Source organism: Balaenoptera physalus (genome assembly GCF_965194825.1).
Source record: "Balaenoptera physalus genome assembly, chromosome: 21".
In the NCBI taxonomy this organism is placed as follows: Eukaryota; Metazoa; Chordata; class Mammalia; order Artiodactyla; family Balaenopteridae; genus Balaenoptera; species Balaenoptera physalus.
The window spans coordinates 38,290,399-38,312,777 of NC_138902.1; the positions used below are offsets into that span (position 1 = coordinate 38,290,399).

The window sequence follows — 22,379 nt, forward strand, 5'->3', positions numbered from 1 at the left end:
CGGCCCCTGGCTTCCAGGAGTAGGAGCTGCTTCCCCTCATCTGGAAGGTGACGGAGCTGGGAGTGATGACCCCTTTTGGAAGGGGACCCTGTCCGCTTGGAGAGCCTTCACCCAGCCTGACCAGCCAGAGAGAACAACTTCAGACTAGAGAGCCCAGCTGGACGGGGGTGGGGAGAGGCTCCGACTAGCAGGGTTGGCTGGTCTTTGTGTGACAGCGGGACGAAGTGGAGCAAAGGAAACCCCATCTACCCCTCTACCCAGGTGTCCCACCCTTGCTCCTTGTGCCCATCCTTTCCTACTGGCCTCTCCAGGTGATGCCCTAAAGTACGTTCCTCTTCAGGGAGAAGGTCACACGGAGGCTCCCATCTGAGCAGTCATCCCCCGCTCTTGTCTTTCCCTGTATTTATTTCCTGAGTCTGGCCCAGACTCTGGATTCAGGGATACTCGCCTCTGCGTGGGACCCTCAGACCCGCCCGCATCTCCGCTTCTCCCCCTGAGGTGGGGAGTCACAGAGCTGAGCCTGCCCGACGGAATCAGAGCCGCCTGTGCAGACTCAGAGCCCGGACGCTCCTCCCGCTGCAGTGGGAGCAAAGCAGCTTTCGCAGAAGCTGCGGCCCCTCCCCACCCCGGTGGCAGCTCAGTCTCTGCACTGACCTCCCACCAGGCAAAGGTGGTCGCGGGCTCCCCACGTGCACCCCCAGAGCAGGTTGCAGGCCCCATGGCGTTCCAGCGGCCCCTGCTCTTCCTTCCCTCACTTTACTTTCCTGAACAGTGTGTGAGACTCAGCTCAGGCCTGTGCAGGCAGGAAGTTCTCCCATCCATCATCCAGGAGAGGTGGGCTGTGGGATGTGTGACCCCCTCTGGGGCATCAGGCGGTGTAAACCTGCCACCCCCAGCTCCTGATCCGGTCTCACTCCTGGGCTCTGGTGTGGTTCAGCCTTGGCCCAGGCTCCCGGCCTGAGATGGTGACTAAGTTCAGGGGCTGCAGGAAGCTGTTTGCTCTGTTTGGGGGCAGGAGGTATGTAGGGAGCTGGGTCCTAGTCTCCATTTATGAGAAACAGAGAGATTAGGGGCACGCAGGTCACTGAACCCACACTTCTGCAGGCTAAGCTGGATGTGTGTGGGACTGCGGTCGAGGGGGTGGGCGGTCTGGGTCCACTCGCAGGCTGCAGAGGTCGCTCTGTCCCTGGACCTTGCTTCCGTCCTTTCTCACCCTCCTCGCTTCACTGGCCACGGGGTCTCCCTCCAGCCCTGGGTGTGCGGCTCTGCCATCCTCACCCATCATGGGGCAGAAATGAGGAGCAGTAGCCTGGGAACACAGAGGCAAGCAGAAGGCCAGGGAAGGACCAGGCCTGGAGGGCACAGGCCCATCTGGGCGTCCTGCAGAGGGGCCCACAGAGACCAGGAGCTCCCCAGGAGGAGGGTGACAGCCACTGCCATCCAGGACAAGCGTCCAGCCATCTGCTTGCCTCTCCGATTGTCTCCAGTCTTCCCACTCGGCCCAGAGATGGGGCCACGTGAAGGTGTCCTTGGCTTCATCCTGCTTCCCCTTCCCCACCCTGTGATGTTTATACACACAGCCTCAAGGAGCAGGAGCCGGTGGTGAAAGGACATACCTGCCGATTCATAGCCGACATCCGAACGGATAAAACCATGGAGAGAAATGTGTGCTTCATTAGTAATTAATGAAAGGAGAGCACTTTTCCCGTAGCAAACCGTAACAAAAAATAAGACGCAGTTATTGGCAAAGTAGCACTAAAATAACACCCCACACATTGCATATGGGGTACCAAGTGGTCCAGGCTTCCTGATGTCAGTTTGGTGATAGTGGCAAACATCCTAAAAGTTTCCATGGCCTTTGACTTCATAATTCTACGTTTGGTCATTTATCTTAAGGAGATCATTAAAGATGTACTTATAGGATGTTCATCCCAGCATTGCAATAGAGAAGAAAAGGAAAGCGACTGTCTGATTGGGGGTTCGTTTCTTTTCTGCTGTAATGAAAATTTTCAATAGGGAATTGCTGAAGTAAATTATTGTGTATCCAGCCAGATGGCAGAGTACTGCACAGCCCTTAAAAATCATGTAGAAGAACATTTGACTAGAAAGAAAAATGCTCTTTGAACATTAAAAAAGGTTATAAAAGTAGTGAGTATTATGTAATCTCAATTTTGGTTTTTTTTAATATAGGTGTGTACTTGTGTACATAAAACAGATAAAAAGACTGAGGACATATTCCAAAATGTTAATAATAGTGGTTATCTATGGATGGTGGAATAAAATAATTGTAATTTTCCTCTTTGGTTTTCCTGTTTTAGAGGAAAATTTTCTAATATAGAAAATTATAGAAAATTTTATAGAAAATTTAGAAAATTTTCTAAAATTTTATAGAAAATTTTAAATAAAATTATTTTCTGAATAATATAGAAAATTTTATTAGAAATTTTATATAGAAAAAATTATTTTCTAAATAATATAGAAAGTTTTCTAATATAGAAAATTTTCCAAATTTTCTATATTACTTGTGCATGACTTTTGTATAATAAATAAAATTTAAAAGAAAAAAAAAGCAGTTGGAGGTATAACACTACCTGATCTTAAGGTATCCTTTGACACTTCAATAATCAAGATGATGTGGTCTCAGCAAAAGGACAGACATAATGGAACAGATGGAGAGTCCAGAAATACACCCAGGCAAACGGCCACTGGTTTTGATGAACATGCAAAGGCCATTCAGTGGAGAAAGGACAGTCTTTTCAACAAATGGCGCTGGAGCAACTGGACATCTGTATACAAAAAAATTAACCTATAACCTTACGCTCTGCACAGAACTTACCTCAAACTGGATCACAGACTAAAATGTAAAATGATCAAAACCATAGGATAAAAATCTTCGTGACCTTGGTTTACACGAAAAGTTCTTAGATACAGCACCAAAAGCATGATGTGTAAGAGAAAAGATTAACGTTATACTTCATCAAAATTAAAAATTGTTACCCTGTGAAGAATATTATGAAAGGACCAGGAGAAAATACTTGCAAATCTCATCTGACAAAGCACTTACATCCGAATATATAAGCTCTCACAACTCAAAAATAAGAACACAAACTACCCAGACAAAGGGCGGTTCTGCTTAGAGACTCCTATATATTTCCACTGCACCCTGGGCCTCCAGGTGTTGGGCTGTTGGCATTCCCAGACGGGTCCTGTGAAGTTGGCACTGCAGACCCCGACTGAGAGCCCCCAGGCGTTATACCAGGGCAGAACCCCTAAGCAGGAATGGTGTCTTTGAGGAATAACGAGAAGGTCGGATTGCGGTACGCCAAGAGAAAAAGTAGCAGAAGATGAGATGGGACAGCCAGAGCGTGACGGGAACGGTGGTAAAGTGCTTGTGTCCTATTCCTTGTGTCGTGATAAGACAAGGGAAGGTTTCTATCCTGGGAGTGACGTGATCTGACTTGTGTTTCCCAGAGGACGTGGCTGCTGGGTGGAGAGCTCCCTGCAGGGGAGCAGGGTGGCATCAGGGAACCTGCTGGCAGCTGCTGGGGTCAGTATTCCAGTGGGAGAGACTGCAGCTCGGAGTGGGTGGCAGGAGGGGTAGCAGTGGCAAGACGCGCTCTGATTTGGATGCGCTCGTGACGGTCGAGGTCAAAGGCTTTCTCATGGATGGGCTGCAGGTTGCGAGGGCAGAGGAGTGGGATTATCCCGGGGTTGTTGACTTGGACGACCACATAACAGTTGATAAGAAGATGACTTAGCAAAGATCCATGATGATTTAGAGGGGTGCGTGTGGAGGCTTCTCTCTCCTCCTACGCACCCAGGCAGACGTCACGGAGCTGTGAGAGGCACCAGTGCAGGGACCAGCCATCCACCCAGCGCCAGGCGTCACCGGATCCACAAATCCGCCATGAGTGGCCCTGCAGTTTGACACAGCGGCTGCCCCTGTTCCCCCCTGACTCCCTGCAGCTGAGCACAAGTGACGGTAGCCCCAGGAGCCCCCGTGTCACCCACGGGACCCTTGCCAGATAGTCAGCCCACTCGGCCGATTTTCTTAAATAACACAAGGTAGCATCACCTTGAATAATTTCTTCTGCTTCAGGATCCATGGTACTGTATTAGTTTTCTCTGGCTGCTGTAACAAATTTTTCAGAGGCTAAAAAAAAAAAAAACCCCACAAATCTCTTTTCTTACAGTTTCAGAGGTCAGTAATCTGAAATAGGTTTCTGGAAGCTCTAGGAGAACAGTTGTTTCCTGCCCTTTCCAGCTTCTGGAGGCCACCCATGTCCCTGGGCTCGTGTCCCCTTCCAGCGATTAGGTCATGACCTCTGCTTCCATAGTCAAATCTGTGATTTCCCACTTTCGTCTTTCACTTATTGGGACCCTTGTGGTCTCATGGAGCCCACCTGGATAAACCAGAGCATTTCCCATCTCGAGGTCAATAACTTCATCACATCTGTAAAGTGCCTGTCACCGTGGAAGGTAACACATTCACAGATCCTGGGGACCCGCCTGTGGACAGCTGTGGGCGCCATTATCCTGCCTTCTCCCACATGCACAAGTGCATTAATTCTATAAAGGCCATGTAACACTGTTTATTGTGTTATAAACAGTTATAAAGGGCTGATGACTTTTAATTGATTTGAATTCTGTAAGGGCAGGCTTTCTAAAAGTTTAGGAAGACACAGAAGGAGGAAGGCATGTGAAGAGTAGAGCTTGGAGTGACATGTCTGCAAGCCAAGGAGCCCAAGATTCCTGGCAGCTCCAGGAGGGAGGCCTGGACCATGTTCTCCCTCAGAGGCCCCCCCACCCCAGCAGGGACCCTGCCCACGTCTTCATGTAAAATTCCTAGTCCTCAGAATGGACTTAGGTCCTTGTAAATAAGGAGACAGACCGTTCAGAGACAGAGCACGTTGAGAAAAATTAAAAAGGAAACGCTTACAGAAAGAATAGAGTAGGTTGCCCTGGGCCTCCAACCGTCCCCAGTCTGTTCATGTCCTTCCTGACGCGGTGCTCACCGGCGGTGCTGGCCCGGAGCGAGGCTGACCCGCGGGGGAGGGTGGGGTGTGGACCCCCCAGGACAGGAGCAAGGGCAGGACTGGGGCGGGGCTGTCATAGTGCTGAGCCCGGAGCCTTCCTCGGGGTTTTAACACTAGTGCAGGAAAGCATTCAAGTGGTAATTTTTTTTTTTAATTAATTAATTTATTTATTTATTTATTTTTGGCTGTGTTGGGTCTTAGTTTCTGTGCGAGGGCTTTCTCTAGTTGCGGCAAGTAGGGGCCACTCTTCATCGCGGTGCGCGGGCTTCTCACTATCGCGGCCTCTCTTGTTGCGGAGCACAGGCTCCAGACGTGCAGGCTCAGTAATTGTGGCTCATGGGCCCAGTTGCTCCGCGGCATGTGGGATCTTCCCAGACCAGGGCTCGAACGCGTGCCCCCTGCATTGGCAGGCAGATTCTCAACCACTGCACCACCAGGGAAGCCCCAAGTGGTAATTTTAAACAACACATTTTACTTACCAGTATAGTGATTTCAAACAGTGGCAAAGCAGCTGCCTCAAAATCTAAGAGTATTTTACCCTTGCTAAGGCACTAATTAAGCCACCGGTTCTTCTGTAAGATCCAACTTCCGACAGGTCCTATGTTTTGTTTGTCTGGTATCTCATACATCTAGTGCCTTCTACTAAGAAGACAGGAATCAGCAGGTAGCTGTTCAGAGAGAAAGAATGGGATGACAAGGCCCTTAAATGATTGCATTGAAAACACACATCCGCACACAAATGTAAATCCATACGTGCTTGCTCTGTGTGGAGGTTCCCATATATTTCCATTATGTCGTCATCATTTTCCACGTATAAATCGGCAGTGCGTTTACCTTATTTTGAAATAAAGGCCCATAGAACTATAACACAATGTCCAGGCCTCCAATGTTTTATCAGTTGCAATAAAAAAAAAAAATAATTCAGTACAGAACAGTTAAATGGTGAGCCACCTGGCTGCCCCGGGATTTGGGGATTTAAAGTTAATCCATCCCCACATAAAACGGGAATAGACTCTGCTGGGTGGCGGGAACCTTCCCGCAGGGCAACCTTAGGTAAGACGCTGCATCTCACTGAGCTGCAGCTCCTCGTCTGGGAGACGGACCTAGCGACAGGATGTCCGTCACAGGATTGTGTGAAAGCTAAGAGTTAAAGGTGTGTGGTGCGCCTCACGGTGACTGGCAAAAAGTAAGAACCTAACGTATGTTAGCCTTACAACAGAAATAACTTATTCATCCCCTGCAAGAGCTGTAAAAATCACTTCTTACATCCTGTCCCCGTGGTCTTTATATATGGAAAGGACGTATTAACCCTAAAATTGACAAAAGACACTTGCTCTGGACCAGTGAACCCTTGGCCGTGGACCCGTCCTTTCCACGGCTGGTCCTGGGGAACATCCACAAAAGCTTGTAAACGCTGTTGGCGCTCGTAGGAGAAGAGGCTCTGGGGCCCCTTTATCGAGGAAGGGGTTGTGAGAGAAGGCTGGAACAGGGGTGGTCTGGGTGGACAAAGGGAGGAGCATCTGCGTCTGGCCTTTGGGGGACCCAAGAACAGACTCTTTCCTGATCCTGCGGATTTCAGTGTATTTGAGACACCACTTCTCCTAAAGCCACCGTGGTACTGATTTTCATATATTGTTATTTTAAGCTTCTCCAGAACCATCAGAGTCCTAGTACTCCAAGTGAGAGCTCTCAGAGTTTAAGGATACTTTTGGGATTTGTGTCTCTCTATGAAAACAGCTTACCAACCATGCCCGAACACTCACTATTTGTGAAAAGCACCAACCCCTGGGAAATCAAAAAGCACAGGATGCACTGTGGCTTAAAGAAAAATGCCTGGTAATTGTGATGACTCACAGGTTTCCTCTTGCGGGCATGATGTGTTCATTGATACTAATATAGATTATTGCCTTTAAAAAAACCCGTAGAAATGAACTGAATCCCTTTCCCTGTTCAGCTCCATCTTAAATAAGACAAGACATCCTCGCTGCTTCTTGAATGGCCTCCTCCATTAATTTTCTAAACAAAATCAATCGGACGAACATGATAAACTCTTTTGAGAGACAGAAGTTGCCCCTGCCGCTTACAAAGCCACACCAGCTAGTTTCTAAAGCTTAGTGCACAGTTTAAAACTCATCTGCAACTTGTTCACGACTTTGGACAGGAGCTTCACAGGCGGCAGCTTCTTTTAGGGTCAAAGTTTGAAGACTCCACACACTTACTTGAAGGGTCATGTTGCCTTTGTGCAAAAGGAGTGACTCTCGCCCTGTGGTCTGCCTCCTTTTTCCTTGTCCCCAGTGCAGTTTGGGGGGTTCTTAAAATACTCCTCTTGGCGAGCGCCATGGACTTGCCTCCAAGAAAAGCATTGCTGGGAATGCTTTTATTCCAGGGTTTGTGTGGTATTCTCTGGAAATTTTTTGTGAAGGAGAATTCTAGCAGCTCTTCAAAATTAGACAGTTGTATGTGGTCCAGTTAGTCATAGCCAAAAAATCATGGTGATTTTATAACACAGTTCAGTTTGAATTTTTACTTAATCTGGTGTGTGTGTGTGTGTGTGTGAGTGAAAACTCTGTTGGCGATTTCTACTTGTTTACAGTTCCCACTTCCATTGTTAACTCTGCTGTTTTCAGCAAAGAGAATAACTTGTGCTTTTCCTGCTTCGTGACTGAGTTGTCTATCAGAAACAGAAATTAGGCCTATGTCCTGTTCACAGGAGACAGGAAGTAACACAACAGAAAAACAGAAATCGGTTTGACCAAAGTGTCCCTTTAGACTGAAGTGTGTTTGTTATTTTTTTGTTCAAGCGTGGGCTCTTTGAATTCTTTAGCAGAATTGTCTCACTTTCACTTGTTTGGTGTCTGCCACACTCCTCCTGACTCACCTGTGATTCCGCTCTGCCTACTTGCCACCTCTGTCCAGGGAGGGGAGGGGCCCTGTCACCTCTTCTCCCCTCTGCTCCCAGTACATGTAGCTCTGTACCCCTTTCAGAGACACGCAGAGGAGTGACTCAGCCTCTATGTTCAGGTCTAAAAGTGTTGATTCTGACTGCTTTTGAATAAGGCTTGATAGAGGGTCTTAAAGCTAAATCACCTGTAAATGCAAATCCAGGGCTTAGAAGCTAAATCAGTTCTGCAGCCACATTTCAAGGCAGTGAACTCAACAGAAGAACAGAAAAACACTTTATAATCAAGTGTTTCATAAATCAAAAAATGATGTCATAGTGGGTCAATTGTCTTGAAATGATGTGATTCAGTTTTGGCTTTCTCACACTGAACTCAGTAGGCAATGAGTTTGATAAGACGTATTGTACGTTATTGGCGTGAGCATGGAATAAAACAACCGAATTAGAATGAAACATAGTTCCTGCAGCCCATGCCTGTCGTGTTGCTCTGAAGAATGCTTAGTCACCCTCCTAAAATTACAGCCAGTGGTAGAACCAGACTGGAATCTGGGGTTTTCACTGGTGTTCTGGTACATCCCTGCCTTCCCGGGACTGTTCAAAAGGAATCGTCTTGAAACTATTTTCTCTCTCTCTCTTTTTTCTTAAAACCTTAAGTTGGCGTATTAACTTTGAATAATTTTTAGACAGAATGTACTTTATACACCACACTTGTCACCAGGGTTTGTGAGCTGTTTTCGTAAGTTCTCCAGCAAACATTTATTGGCTGCAACCACATGCTGGGCGTTGATGACATAAGATCTCCAGCTTGGGTCTTTGAATCTTCATTGGCTTAATTCAAGTTATTTTCACTCTGCCGCAGATTATACCTCGATGAAGTACTTATACTTTAAAAAACGTTTTCCCATCCACTGTCTCCGGGACCCTGTGAGATAATAAACATTGTTCTGTTTAGTGGTGGAGACACTAGGAAAAATAGCTCACCTGACTTGGATGTGAATCTTGGAAACAGTCTTGATAAAGGTATTACCCTAGGCACTGGCTATAAACAGTCATCTCAAAGTACACCTAATTTAAAAGTTTTCCTCCTTAAAATAATGGATTCTGTTTGTGGACCGACACAGAGCCTGCCGTCCTCTGCTCCTTTCACTTGCAGTGGTTCCTGGAAGGTGCCCAGGATCTTCTCTGCACACCCTGGGGCCACGGGCAGTAGTGGATCTGCAGGGATCCTGCACCAGCTCTGCCATCCTGTCGTCCCAGCCAGACCTGGCGTACTCTCTCCACCCTGGAGGTGCTGTGCCCTCCCAGCTGCATAGCCTCACCACTGAGGACAGATAGGAAAAAGTGATTCGCCTAGGAAGTCCGGGGCTTGGGTGTTGCCCTTCTCCAGAACCCTTGGAAAGCTGTGTGAACAGGACCGTGGGTGTCACCTTGGAGTGACCCGTGCTGGAGTTTAAGGGGTGAAAGTCATCTTTAGGGGGAGGAGGCTGTGAAGTCCTGGACCGCAGCCGTTGACTGTGTTATGAGTGAAGTTCCACCATCATTTTGGAATTCGTAGCTTCACATCGATAATTGGTTCTTCTGCTGTGCAAAGGTGCTGGAAAGGTCCCACGGCTGAGACTGCAGGAGACACGGCCCGGGGCGCTTAGTTGGGACGCAGAGGACAGGACTTCGGCTTCGTAGGTCATGGCCAGGAGCTTGGGAAGCCACCGGGGTATTTTAACAAGAGGGCGGCCGGCTTTTCTCTCTCTGGCTTCGTGTAAAGAATGGATTGCAGGGAGGCAAGAACAGAGGGACCTGAAGCAGGCAGTTAACGATCGTCCAGGTGAGAAAGCACCATGGCCGTGACCGGGATCAGTTTGGTGCACTTTCTAGGAAGATCTGACAGGGTTGGAGAACATAGGTGTGTGGAAATAGAGAAGTCAAGGTGCCTCCTGCCTAAATGTTTTACTTGAGCAGCTGTAAATGATTGAGAATTCTGTAGGGTAGGTAGTGGTACCAGTTACTGAGATGGGGAGTACTGGGGGAGAAAAATGTTTGCAGGGTTTGGGGTACGATAAAAAAATTCTGGGTTATACATATTAGGTTTGCGATTTCTATTAAACAACCACATAGAGATATCACATCAAATTGTATAAAATATAAATATCAAATTATATTTTCTGTAATTCAGTATTTATTTGTTTGTTTATTCAGGGCAAAGGTTAGGGCTGTAAATATCCAATTGGGAACCATTAGCACATAGGTGGTATTTAAACTGTGGTACCTGGGGAGTGAGGAGGGAAGTGAGCTTAGGACTGGGTCCTGGGCTGTGCCAACCTGTAGAAGTTGGGGAGAAGGAAGAAGAGCCAGCAAGCGAAACCAAGAAGGATCAGGTGGTGACAGAGGTGGACCACCAGGAGGACTGATTCTCAGGCAAAATGGGAGCCGTCTCAGAAAGCAGAGCGTGTTCAGCAGTGCCGAATTCCACTGAAAGGCGAAGAGGGTAAGGACAGAGAAATGACCATTAGGTTTGACCAGAGGGATGTGGTCAGAGACCTTGGAAGCATCAGGCTTAATGATAAGGAGGGCTGAAGAGTTAACAGTAAGAAAAGAAGTGGAAACAGTGAGTGTAGAACTGTCTCTGCACCTCCTGGCGTCTGGACGGGGCAGCATGAAATGTGACTCAAGCCTCGTAGCGTGGCACATTGAAAGACAGCATTCCTGGGGCCTGACAATTTGGTTTTGTTATGATGAATTGGAATTGGTCTGGTGAAGCACCTGAATCTATTGGCTTTAGCAGGGGAAAAAGAAAATACTAGATTAAGGTTGTGTATGTTAAAGCAGAAGTTACCGTATTTGGCAAACAGTGTAAACGCACGAGGCTACACATGAGAAAACCCAGTGATTCCCCTTGTGCGGGGCTTGTTGCTTTTCAAAATACGGCCTTCCGGGGTCTCACTGCTTCTGTTTTGTTTTGTTTAACTAGGGGCAGCTAAGTAGAGATGCCAGTTCTTACCTTTTCTTAACCTCAGATTATCTCTTCCTCGCTTTATGCTTGAGAATTCTAGGACCTCAACTTAGTCCACGTGGAATTGAATCACAAATTCAAAGTTCATTTTTAGAAAAAACTTCAGTTATACCTAAAGGTACATATTTATTATTTAACCTTTGCAACTTTGTGTTGAATTCCTAAACTTTCACCTGTGTTTCTGGCATCCCAGTGAAGCAGTGCTCTCCTTAAACAGCAGCACAGAATATCTTACCTTCAGGTTCTCATCAGAAAATGCAACCATGATTTCATTCTGTGGAACTTTTCGAAAATTAGGGTCAGCTCTCCATCATTGAGATTATCTGTCGGTGACCTTGGGGACATTGTTAACTGTGCATTCTTTTAGGTTTCTAAGCTCTATTCCTGAGTTAGAATAGATTGCCACAGAACATCATACTTGAGCTCTGTTCATCCCTGCACAAGTACCCTCTGTGAATTGGACTTTAGTGGAAATATTAGGTTTTTGAAGAGAGAGGATGTAAGAAATACTGGATTTTAAAAAACTATTGTATGTTTTTCAAAAACTGTAATTGACAACATTTTGCTACCTGATACTTTTTATGTATGATCTACACAATGTGTTTCTCCTAAAATTCATTGCCCTGGAAGGTTCTCTGCAGAAAACCTTTTAGGCTCTTTTTTTTTAACTGGAGAATAAGAAATACGTAACTGAAAGTGATTTTGTCAGGCTTCCCTGGTGGCACAGTGGTTAAGAATCCGCCTGCCGGGGCTTCCCTGGTGGCGCAGTGGTTGAGAGTCTGCCTGCCAATGCGGGGGACACGGGTTCGAGCCCTGGTCTGGGAGGATTCCACATGCCGCGGAGCGGCTGGGCCCGTGAGCCGCAGCTGCTGAGCCTGCGCGTCTGGAGCCTGTGCTCCGCAGCGGGAGGGGCCGCGATAGTGGGAGGCCCGCGCACCGCGATGAAGAGTGTGGCCCCTGCTTGCCCCAACTGGAGAGGGCCGTCTCACGGAGGCGAGGACCCAACACAGCCAAAAATAAATTAAAAAAAAAAAAAAAAAAGTGCTTAAAACTAGTGATAGAAAAAAAAAAAAATTAAAAAAAGAATCCGCCTGCCAATGCAGGGCACACAGGTTCGAGCCCTGGTCCGGGAAGATCCCACATGCCGTGGAGCAACTAGGCCCGTGAGCCACAACTACTGAGCCTGCGCTCGAGTCCGCGAGCCACAACTACTGAGCCCGCGAGCCACAACTACTGAAGCCTGCATGCCTAGAGCCCGTGCTCCGCAACAAGAGAAGCCACCGTGATGAGAAGCCCGTGCACCTCAATGAAGAGTAGCCCCCGCTCACCACAACTGGAGAAAGCCTGCATGCAGCAACGAAGACCCAATGCAGTCAAAAATAAATAAATAAAATAAAGTTATTTTTAAAAAAAAGGAAAAAAGTGATTTTGTCAACTGAAATAGCAGCTTGCCTTAGATGCCTGATAGATCTACTTCTTAGTTCTTTTAAATTGGTCCTTGTTCTTTTGCAAGAACAAATATCCTGTGCTTGAATATTAAAGTTCTGCATAACCTAATAATTTATCAAACACTGGTGGTTCTCAGGGAGTTCACAGACTTGAGACATTAGCCTTGACACATAAATGCAGTTGTGTGATCTCTGGTTGTGGGCTCTCGTGACGCTGGGGCAGAATGAAGTGCTTCCGTCCTTCACATGGTCCATCCTGCCTTCCTTGCAGGCTGCCTGCTATGTGCCATATCGCACACCATTGGAGAGGGTCCTTCAGTGAACAGGGAAGCACATCTCCACTGAACTTGGTTTCCTATAACTCTTTTTTATTTTGGTTTCGTCGGATGACAGCAAAACAAGAAAGACTAGTATACAAGCATTAATACTATGCACAGGACTTTTTTCCTTTTAGGCATTTCTAATATTCTGTGGATGCCTATCGAAGTAGAACACTTATTTCAACTGTTAAACTGTGGACAGTATTTTTGGTAGTAAAACTCACGTAGAACAAAAAACAAAAAAACCCCAAAAACAAAACAAAAAGAAAACCTCGCATAGAGACAGCCATACCCCTTCTTAGCCCAAGGGACTGGGGCGAAACAGAGACGGTTTGAAACATTAAAGCAGCCCCTTTTTAGCAGACCCTGGTTATTTATTTAGTGATTACAAGCTCTTTGAGGGCAGAGGCTGTGCCTGTCTTTACTTATGTGGCCCAGGACTCAGGATGGGACGTGGAACACAGCACTTTCTAGTTGAATCAATGTGTGAGTTGATGGATGACTAAACCTACTGTTATTTCTTTTAAAAATCTTGGAATTTATTCTTGCCTCTGATGAGCTAAAAATGTCGTTTAAAAATACTGTACATCATTATAAATTACAGAAATGTCCATGTAGTTCATGTGTTTCTCATTAAAATTCATGAAAATAAGATGACCTGATGCTCATTTAAGAAAAAAATCTCTAGAACTCAAATTCACATAAAGAACAAAAAACAGAGATTGCTGTTAGTAGCCATAATATTTGGTTTATTGTCAGGGATGGTAATAATAATTTCTACTCTGTTTTCATACGGCGAAGTGATGTTTCTGCTATTTATTTTAGTTACATTGGAATGTGTTATATTTATTTCTTTGTTTTCGTTTTGATAAGAAAAGTGGAGCTTGTGTTATTTATAAAGATGTTTGGACTTCACATTTAACTACACTGGTAAAATTCTGGGTCACCCTGCTCTCTACTTAGCAATATGTAAAAAGTGGCTAATCATGAGCAGTGAAGCTCTGAAATCCAAGAATAATCCATTTTTCATTCTTGCAGCCTGAAAAGATGGGGTAAAATATAAGCGGAATAAATCTAACTTGAATGCCTGCATATGATATAGCCAAACTTGTTTGTAGGAAGGTACATATCAACATGTAGCTTCTCTTTCCTCTTACCATCTGGTATTTAGTCTCTGTCAGTTAATATCTCTTAAAAAGAGAGAAGAATTCTTAACTACTTATTTTTAGTACTTTATTGCTTATTTTTTCCGTCTTGGTTAAATACACTGTGTTAAGTTCTGGGTTTCCTTCTGTGCTCCTCCCACCCCCTTTTCTGAGACAGCTGGAGCAGTGCTTTTTAAACCTTAGTAACATGTGAATCACTTGGGGTTCTTATTAAAATGCAGATTCTGATTCGGTGGGTCTCGGGTTCTTCATCTGCTCGCAGCTCCCAGGTGCTGCTGGTCCCAGGACCACGTAGGGAGGGGCTGGCGCCCAGTGAGCATGTCTGAGGGTGGAGATGGTGCTGCTTCCAGAAGATGCTAGTCATGTAGAAAAGTTAAAGAGGTGGGGCCGTCTTGTCAGGAGACTTACCTACGCTCAGCTTGTCAGTATAACAGTCCTTTGTGGAAACCGAGAATTGAACAGTTCTGATAAATTGCTCACGATCACAGCGCTTGAACATGGTGGATTTTGGATTTGAATTCAGCTTTCCTCCATTCGTAACCCACAGACTTTCTGGCATCTACTTCCAGAGATAGCCTAGGGGATATTTTGATTTTTGCTGCCTTACACTTTGATGTACTCATTCTGGGACTGCGCACCACCTTGTGTGTTTTTAAAAGGTTAACGGCTAAGAGAGTGAATTTTGCTGCCAGCCTTGCCACTCGCCAGCTGTGTGACGAGGAAGGCAGTGAGTGTCCAGTGGGCACTCAGGTGATATTGATTTACTAATATTAGTAGACAAGACTTTTTGACACCCGTCACTAGTCTTCATTCAAATCATAACGCGTGTGAACCTTGAAAGCACGATGCCAAGTGAAAGAAGCCAAAAGATCACATACTGTGGGGTCTCTTTCCTATGATGGGTCTGGAAGAGGAAGATCCTCGGACAGAGGCCGATCAGTAGTTACCGGGTTGGACCGGAGAGGATGAGGAGTAATCTCTTAATGGGTGCGGCGTGTATTCCTGGGCTGACGCAACAGTTTCGAAACTAGAAGGAGGTAGTGGTTGCACAACGTGGTGAATAAACTGAATGCCACTGAGCCGTACACTTTAAAAGGGTTACTTGTGTATTATGTGAATTTCACCTGAATTTTAAAAATCACATGGAAAATTGCCTCACTGAGGGAGACTACTTAGGTTTGTATTTTTAAAATGACTTGATGGCATTATAGAAAGCATTTCTTGGTGTTCTGAGAAGTGTTGGAAATACTTATTTTGGAACAAACGTCGTTACCTTGAAACTTTGCCAGTTCACGTTGGTCCTTCTGGGAGACTAGACCTCCTCTGCTTTCTGGCTCCAAAGTGTTCAGGACTTAAGCACCCTATTATATGGTTATTAAAAGTTATGCTATTGATAGCCCCAATTTTTTCTCCTGAAGCTTAACCTAGAAACAACTTTATTGCCACAGCAATTTCATTAACTACACAGATATTTTTGTAATCTATGATGATGTATAATATTTTCGTGTGACAGAAAGGTTAACTGACTTGCTTCTTGTCGCAAAACTGTGAAGAGATGGACATTGCTTTAACCCAGTGGTCTGGGTTCTGTGTTCTTAACCAGTACATTATACCGTCTGTTTGTGGAAGAAACACAAAGATTGCTATTCTCCCTCTAGAAAAAGTCGAAACAATGGACCTAGTAGCAAATTCTCTAAAAGTTTTGTTGTTTGAGAGAATCAATTACTCTCATGACTGAGGCAAAGAGTCTATGAGATCTGACAGGAAAAATATAATTTAATTTTTATAATTCCGTTGTTAGCTAAAAATAGCGAAAAAATTAGTGAGGACCGTTTTTGTTACTCTTGGATAGGAAAGAAGAAATTTGCAAATGCTGAATATATGTTTCTATACCTCCACAGACTCTCACAACCAAGTTTTTTACCCCAGTTGGTGTGGGGAAGGGTGGAAGGGCATAGGGTGATGAAGACAAGCCCAATCTCTTTTCAATGAGTAAAGGAGAAAATAACGTGTACTTTCGACCTGTTTGAAATTAACAGGATTCCCATTGGTTAAATCTGTGGCACAAGTTTCTAACCATCAGATTTGAATTTTAATCACTCAGTTGGCATTTTATACAATATGAAGTCTTCTGTATGCAAAGAGTATTGTTGACTTTTCCCACAAAGAAGCCCCTCCCCCATTTTTTTCTTTAGCTGCTATGTTCTCACTAGTATTCTTAGTACCAAAACTGCAGTTGAATTTAACAATTATATATGGTAGGTGGTATGGTCTGGCGACAAGTCCAAAAATAATGATTGGTTAGCCTGGCTATTTAGAAACTTGGAATAAACAATATTACAATTACAGTAAGACATTGTGAATGTTAATAAATGGTTTCAACACGATTAGTAATACTCCCAAGTAAGTTAAGTCAGCTTCCTATTGAAGTTGTAATTATCGACACCAGCAGTGAATCATCATCATTCAGTTTTTCAAGTGCAACCTAAAATCCCTCTTACAGGTTACTTTCTGCTCATCCTTCTCACATCACTTGTACATGGAAATAACTGTTGTTTTCCCTCTCTTTAATTTTTTTTTTTTGAGAAACGAAAAATTAAGGGTACCTTGTTTAGTGTTTTTGCTTATTAAATGCTCTGTGAATAAATTAATTTTTAAGACAGCTAAAGAAAATTTCTTGGGAAAATTTCTCAAAATATTAAGAAATGAAAATGAATGTTAAAGAAAAAAATTAATTTGGTTCTGATCCAGAAAGTGGCATTTAGTTCTTTTGATCCTTCAGAATGTTCTAATTATTCTATGAGGAATAGAGAGTTGAAGAACCTAATAAAAGCTTGTGACAGTTAGCCAGCACCAGTACCAAATAACAATAGACCATTTTTTTACTTAAACAAACAAACAAAAAAAACCTTGTGCTTTACATAGACACATTAATTTATAAACAAGAGCAATTTGGGTTTATGCTATTATAGTAAACCGAATTAATCTGCCTCACAAAGTTGTCCAAGCAACTTTAATGCTTTCACTGCTCCTCTTCTGCGTTGTATTGGAAGTTCTAGCCAGTGCAATAAGGTAAGAAAAAAATATACACACAGATTGGGAAGGGAAGAAATAAAACTGTCTGTTTACATAAGACATGATTGTCTACCTAGAAAATATCAACAAGTCTACAGAAAAGCTCCTACAGCTAGTAAGTTGAGTTAAGCAAGGTTACAGGATACAAGGTCAATATACAAAATTTGGTTGTATTTCTGTGTACTAGCAATGAACACCTGGAATTCTAATTTTTTTAAATGCTGTTTATATTAGCAACTCCAGAAGCTGAAATATTTAACTTTAGGTCTGACAGAATATTTGCAGGATTTGTATGCTGAAAACTACAAAATTCTTGAGAAAGAAATTTTAAAAGACCTAAATAAAAGGAGAGAGATACTATGTTCATGAATTGGGAAACCCGGTATTTTTTAAAGCTGTCAGTTCTCCCCATTTTGAACTCTAGAATCAACTCAGTCCCAGTTACAAGCCCAGCAAGATGTTTTTGTAGATATTGACAACTGGTTCTAGGTGCGAAGCACTTTTGAAAGAGAAGGTTGGAGACTCACACGATAGAGGAATCTAGGTGACCAGTAAATGAGAACTCTGTACTGTTGTGGAAACTCTTTCGTAAGGGTAAAATTACCCAAACCAAAATGTTTTCAGAATCAAGTGTAATTTATGAGGCCTCTAATAGAAATGGCACTCCCTGCCCTGCTGTTTCCCAGCCCAGATTCTCACTCCTACAATATCCTTCTGATATTTAATTTACATATTTCTAAATAAAATGCTTTTTCTGCTTTTTTTTTTTTAATCACTTTTAGACGTTATCTATAGGCTTCCTTCTATGGAAGATTAAAATATGACTGTATAGCTTTCACTGTGACATACACATCCCCTCCCCATCTACCCAGTATGGTTCTGATTTTTGTTTAACATGTTATATATGCATATAAAGACATACTTGTTCACATTTACATGCACACATGGATGACTATGTGAATGCTGTTTGAGCTGAGCCATAGAGTGTACTATGATTCTATTCCATTTCTGGTCATTTTTGTTTGTTTTTTGTTTGTTTGTTTTGTTTTGGTTTTTTTTAATGGGATTTATTTATTTATTTATTTATTTATGGCTGTGTTGGGTCTTCGTTTTCTGTACGAGGGCTTTCTCTAGTTGCGGCAAGTGGGGGGCCACTCTTCATCGCGGTGCGCGGGCCTCTCACTATCGCGGCCTCTCTTGTTGCGGAGCACAGGCTCCAGACGCGCAGGCTCAGTAGTTGTGGCTCACGGGCCTAGTTGCTCCGTGGCATGTGGGATCTTCCCAGACTAGGGCTCGAACCCGTGTCCCCTGCATTGGCAGGCAGATTCTCAACCACTGCGCCACCAAGGAAGCCCCATTTTTGTTTGTTTTTGTTGAGCTAATCATTGACAATCATTTTCATTGCTTAGTTTTCTATGTACCTATCACTAACTCACCACAAGAATTTCTAAAAAGCATTGTAGTTTTTCTCCAAAACTGTCTACACATTAGATAATCTTCCAATCCCATTTATTTCTCTTGGAGACACCACCCATGAACCCCTTTGTTGCTCTGCTCCCTGTGAGACTGGTTCTCCCTAGGTCTACAGAGCAGCTGTTATCCTGGGACTTCCCATCACTGTGATCCCAGGAATCCCCTTTTTGTTTGCTCTGGTCTCTGTTTGCATGCTAGAGGCTTTTATCAAATGGGTAGAAAGTTATGTTTAATATTGAGGACTGAAAAGCTGATTGAAATTCTGTTTATCTGAGTGTATAGATCATCTGATATGATGGAGGTATTTGATAGATGGAGGTCCACGTGTCAGTATCTGTAGGTCTTTTTTCCCTGGGCTGATTTGTTTCTCCAGAAAAGAAAGGCCCTTGTCCTGCCATGGGGTTCTGTGCTCGTGTCTCGGGGTGAGGGCTGTGCTGGAGGTTTTCCCTGCTACTTCTCACCACTGCTCCCAGAAAAGCCTGTCTGACTTTACTTTTGTCTTATTCCAGAGGAGGGTGCGCAGGAGGGTGGAGGTAGGAGATTTCTCCTTTTCACCCTGTTCTACACCGCATTTTCAGAGCTTTCTAGTACCCCCAATGTCCCGGCCTTTCTGGGAATCTGTGGAGGGAATTGGATGCTTCCTACTGACTCCCTCTCTAGACGTTTAAGCTCGAGGTTTCTTTGCTCTTCTAAGTCAGTTACCATTTATCCATTTGCTTTGCAACTTTCAAAACATCATCAGCTTTTATCTGCAGTGGGCTCTTTTCCCATTCCTCTTAGCTCCATCATTTTAGCTGAGTCTTGTGAGATGGTGAAAATAAGTTATGCTCACTTTGCTATGTTTACATAGTTGGCTTCGTTTTCTCCTTTGTGTTTGATGCTATTCTTGACTTGCATTTACTCTCAGAGCCCTTGTCTGGCTTGGGTTGACTCTAGTTACTCTCCTCACCCTGTTCAAGGAGAACGATTAGGTGGATATAAAACGAGAGAAAACCATTTGCATTTTGCCTGGTATGGAATTAGTTGCAAAGTCAGTCTTACATTATGGAAAGCTGTCTCATCATTAACTATTAATCTAATAATAAGGCAAGAAAATGGGTCCTATTTAAATTCATCAACAAGGTCCAAGTTTTACAAGTGATAATTTTACAATGCCAAAAATATCATATTCATTTGCAGTGGATGCTGAAATAACTCAGCCCTCATTTTAAGGGCTATCCACATGGGATTTGATCCTCTGTATTCATGCAACCCCATTCCTTGCTTTATATAGCTTCTCAATTATTTTCATTCTATCACGTATATTATTATAAATATCTCAGGTTAACCTTTTATTTTTAACTACACTTGCAGCCTTAACTGCCATCTTGCAGAGTAGATTTTCCCTATTTTGAACACTCTAGTAAGGTAAAGATAAGTCTAGCTAATGAAAGAACTAAAGCGAAAAAATTTACACTCTATTTCTGATTTGATGATTTCATTACAATCAAATTAGTGTTTTTTTGCTATCTCTGTACAGTACTCATTCCTGGGATGCCTACATAAATTAAATTTATTAATTTACTTACCAAAATGCTACTGTAGATGCCTTATGGTTTTATTTTTATAACATTTAGAAGTGGACAAATTCAGAGAACATACATTTTCTCCAAGAGATTGTTTAAATTCAGTTGATATTTTAATGTGGCTTACATTTGAACTCAAATGCCACAGCCATTTTTAAGACTGGTTCCCTGGACTCTCTCACTGCTACATTGTGTTTCTCACTATACTCGTCTTCCACATGCCTCATGTCTTGAAGTGAACCTGATTTTGAAACTTTCCACAATTTACTTCCTGGGCTAATCACATGAGTTTGTAGGGAACTAGTGTGTCTTCTGTAAACAATAACAAACATCGACTGATAAGAGTAAGGTAAACACTGTTACTTCAATGGGTTATTTTAACCACCCATTAACCATGTTTTCTGTGTGTACAAACATGATTTCAGTGTAGAGTTACCAATTTTCTAATACCTTCTTTCATTGGACTTATTAAGGTAAGTTTTGTTTGTTTGTTTTTTTGTAATGTTTGTTAGACAGTAAAAATCAGGGGGAAACCAAAAGGGAATTCAATGACAAAATACTTGTCTACACACAAATCTATTGAAGATTGAACAGGGTCCCTGAGAACCCAACTCATTGCTTTCCGTCTCTCTATATCATCTTGGGCCCAGTGCCCATGGAGCTGTTTGTCCTGTCTTTCCTGGCTTGTCTTCTGATTCTCCTGCCCAACAGTTGTGCTTGCACTGATGTCCTCAGCACACAGGGGTAGGACAGGGTATATTATCATACCTTCCCTACCATATGCAGCCAGGCAACCCTATTTTCTTACCACTTCTTCCAAAGCTCCCTCTACTGCAGCCAAAAAAATAGAAGCTACTTTAATCCTGGCTTGGCACATGGTATTCTCCCTCTTCCAGAATACCCTCTCCCCTTCCCACTGTCTATCTCTTTGCCTGATGAGCTTTTACTCAGTTTAAATGTCAGCCCATCTGTGGACCCTTTCTTGGTTTTCCTAGCCCGAGTTAGTTTGCTTCCTACCACAGGTTTGCACAGCCCTGCTTTGGAGGAACCAGCATTTGGTTGCTGTCATGCCTCCTGCAAGAGGGTAAACCCTTCTAGGTTTGGGTTTGGGTTTCCAGGACCCAGCTTGGACTCTTATTCATGGTAGGCTCTCAATAAGTTGTTCACAGATGAATGGATAGTGAGCAGAAAGAAATAGTTGTTGAACAAGTAAATGCATCTATTGACAGTAAGATCCGGGCCAGTGCTGAGAATGATCATTCAGATTCTGTATTCCGTTCTTGTCTTTATTCCATTATCATGCTCACTTTTTCTTAGAAACAAAACATTGCTGTCTCATGTTGGATAAGTATTAGGTTTAATATATAAAAAAGGAAATATTTCAGACTGATAGCCCATAGATGGTTCTGAACTTTAGGAACTACCAAAAAGGAAGACTTAGACCTCATTCCTGGTAATTCAGCAAAAAAACCCTTGAGTTTTACATAGCAACTCTAGGGCCAAAAAAAATAAAATGGATTTACTGAATGTAACAAAGAAGGAAATTGCAGATAAAAGGATCAGTGTGAGTTATGTAATTCAGCTTGATTATTTTAGTTGTAAAATTCTACTGGTACATAGAAACATACAGCTTTTCAAGGAGTTTGGTCATAGAGTAGAGATGAGCGCAGAATCTCAAATGTTGAATTAAAAATGAAAACATTGTTTTGATTATTTAAAAATGTGTGGGTTCTAACGATGATGATGAAAGCTTGTTTATGAGACATTTTACTCTTCCAAAGTGTGAGAAGGATTTCCAAACATGTATGTGGAGAACTTCTCCTAAAAACATTAGCTAATGATAGAAATAAAGTTACACACCAAAAGGTTTGCTTTTTGAATTTAGGCTTATGATCTATCTTCTCCTAATACATGGGTTTTTTAAATTAATAAAACTCTGTATTATTTACTAAGGGTTGTCTATAATGACTCCTTAAATTGGAAACTGGAATTTAGGAAGACGTAGTATATCATATGTTTAGAAACGGGGTGGTTATCCTCACTAGGATAATAACCCAGACTTCTAGCCATCAGGAGACTTTTTTCTTATCCAAGCGTTTATTAATATTTGTAACATTTTTGCAACCTGAAGATTCTGATGGCACTTTGGTGTTCAAGACACATGTACTTCAGACCAATGTAGTATGTAGTTACTGCTAGGGTTTTTTTGTTTGTTTATTTTGGTTTTGCTATATCTTCAAAATGGTTTATTGTCCACTAAAAGCCTAATAAGTCTATAAAAAACGTTCTGCTTCTTCTGTCACTTATAGGTACTGCGGTCTTTGGAAATGGGTCATCGGATTTCCGAGGAACCGTTCGAACAGTCAAACTACTTCCCTGCAGCTCCTGTA

General features: G+C 43.2%; 1 protein-coding gene across 13 annotated transcripts in view; it reads left to right on the forward strand.

Annotated features, from left to right (window-relative positions):
* Positions 1–22,379, forward strand: part of MCPH1 (microcephalin 1) — a 348,745-nt gene that overhangs the window by 79,682 nt on the left and 246,684 nt on the right. For all 13 annotated transcript variants that reach the window (XM_082444090.1, XM_082444086.1, XM_082444091.1 and 10 more), the window contains one exon: positions 22,299–22,376. In XM_082444090.1, coding sequence (XP_082300216.1) covers positions 22,299–22,376 — 78 coding nt within the window. The remainder of the gene's footprint in view (positions 1–22,298; positions 22,377–22,379) is intronic.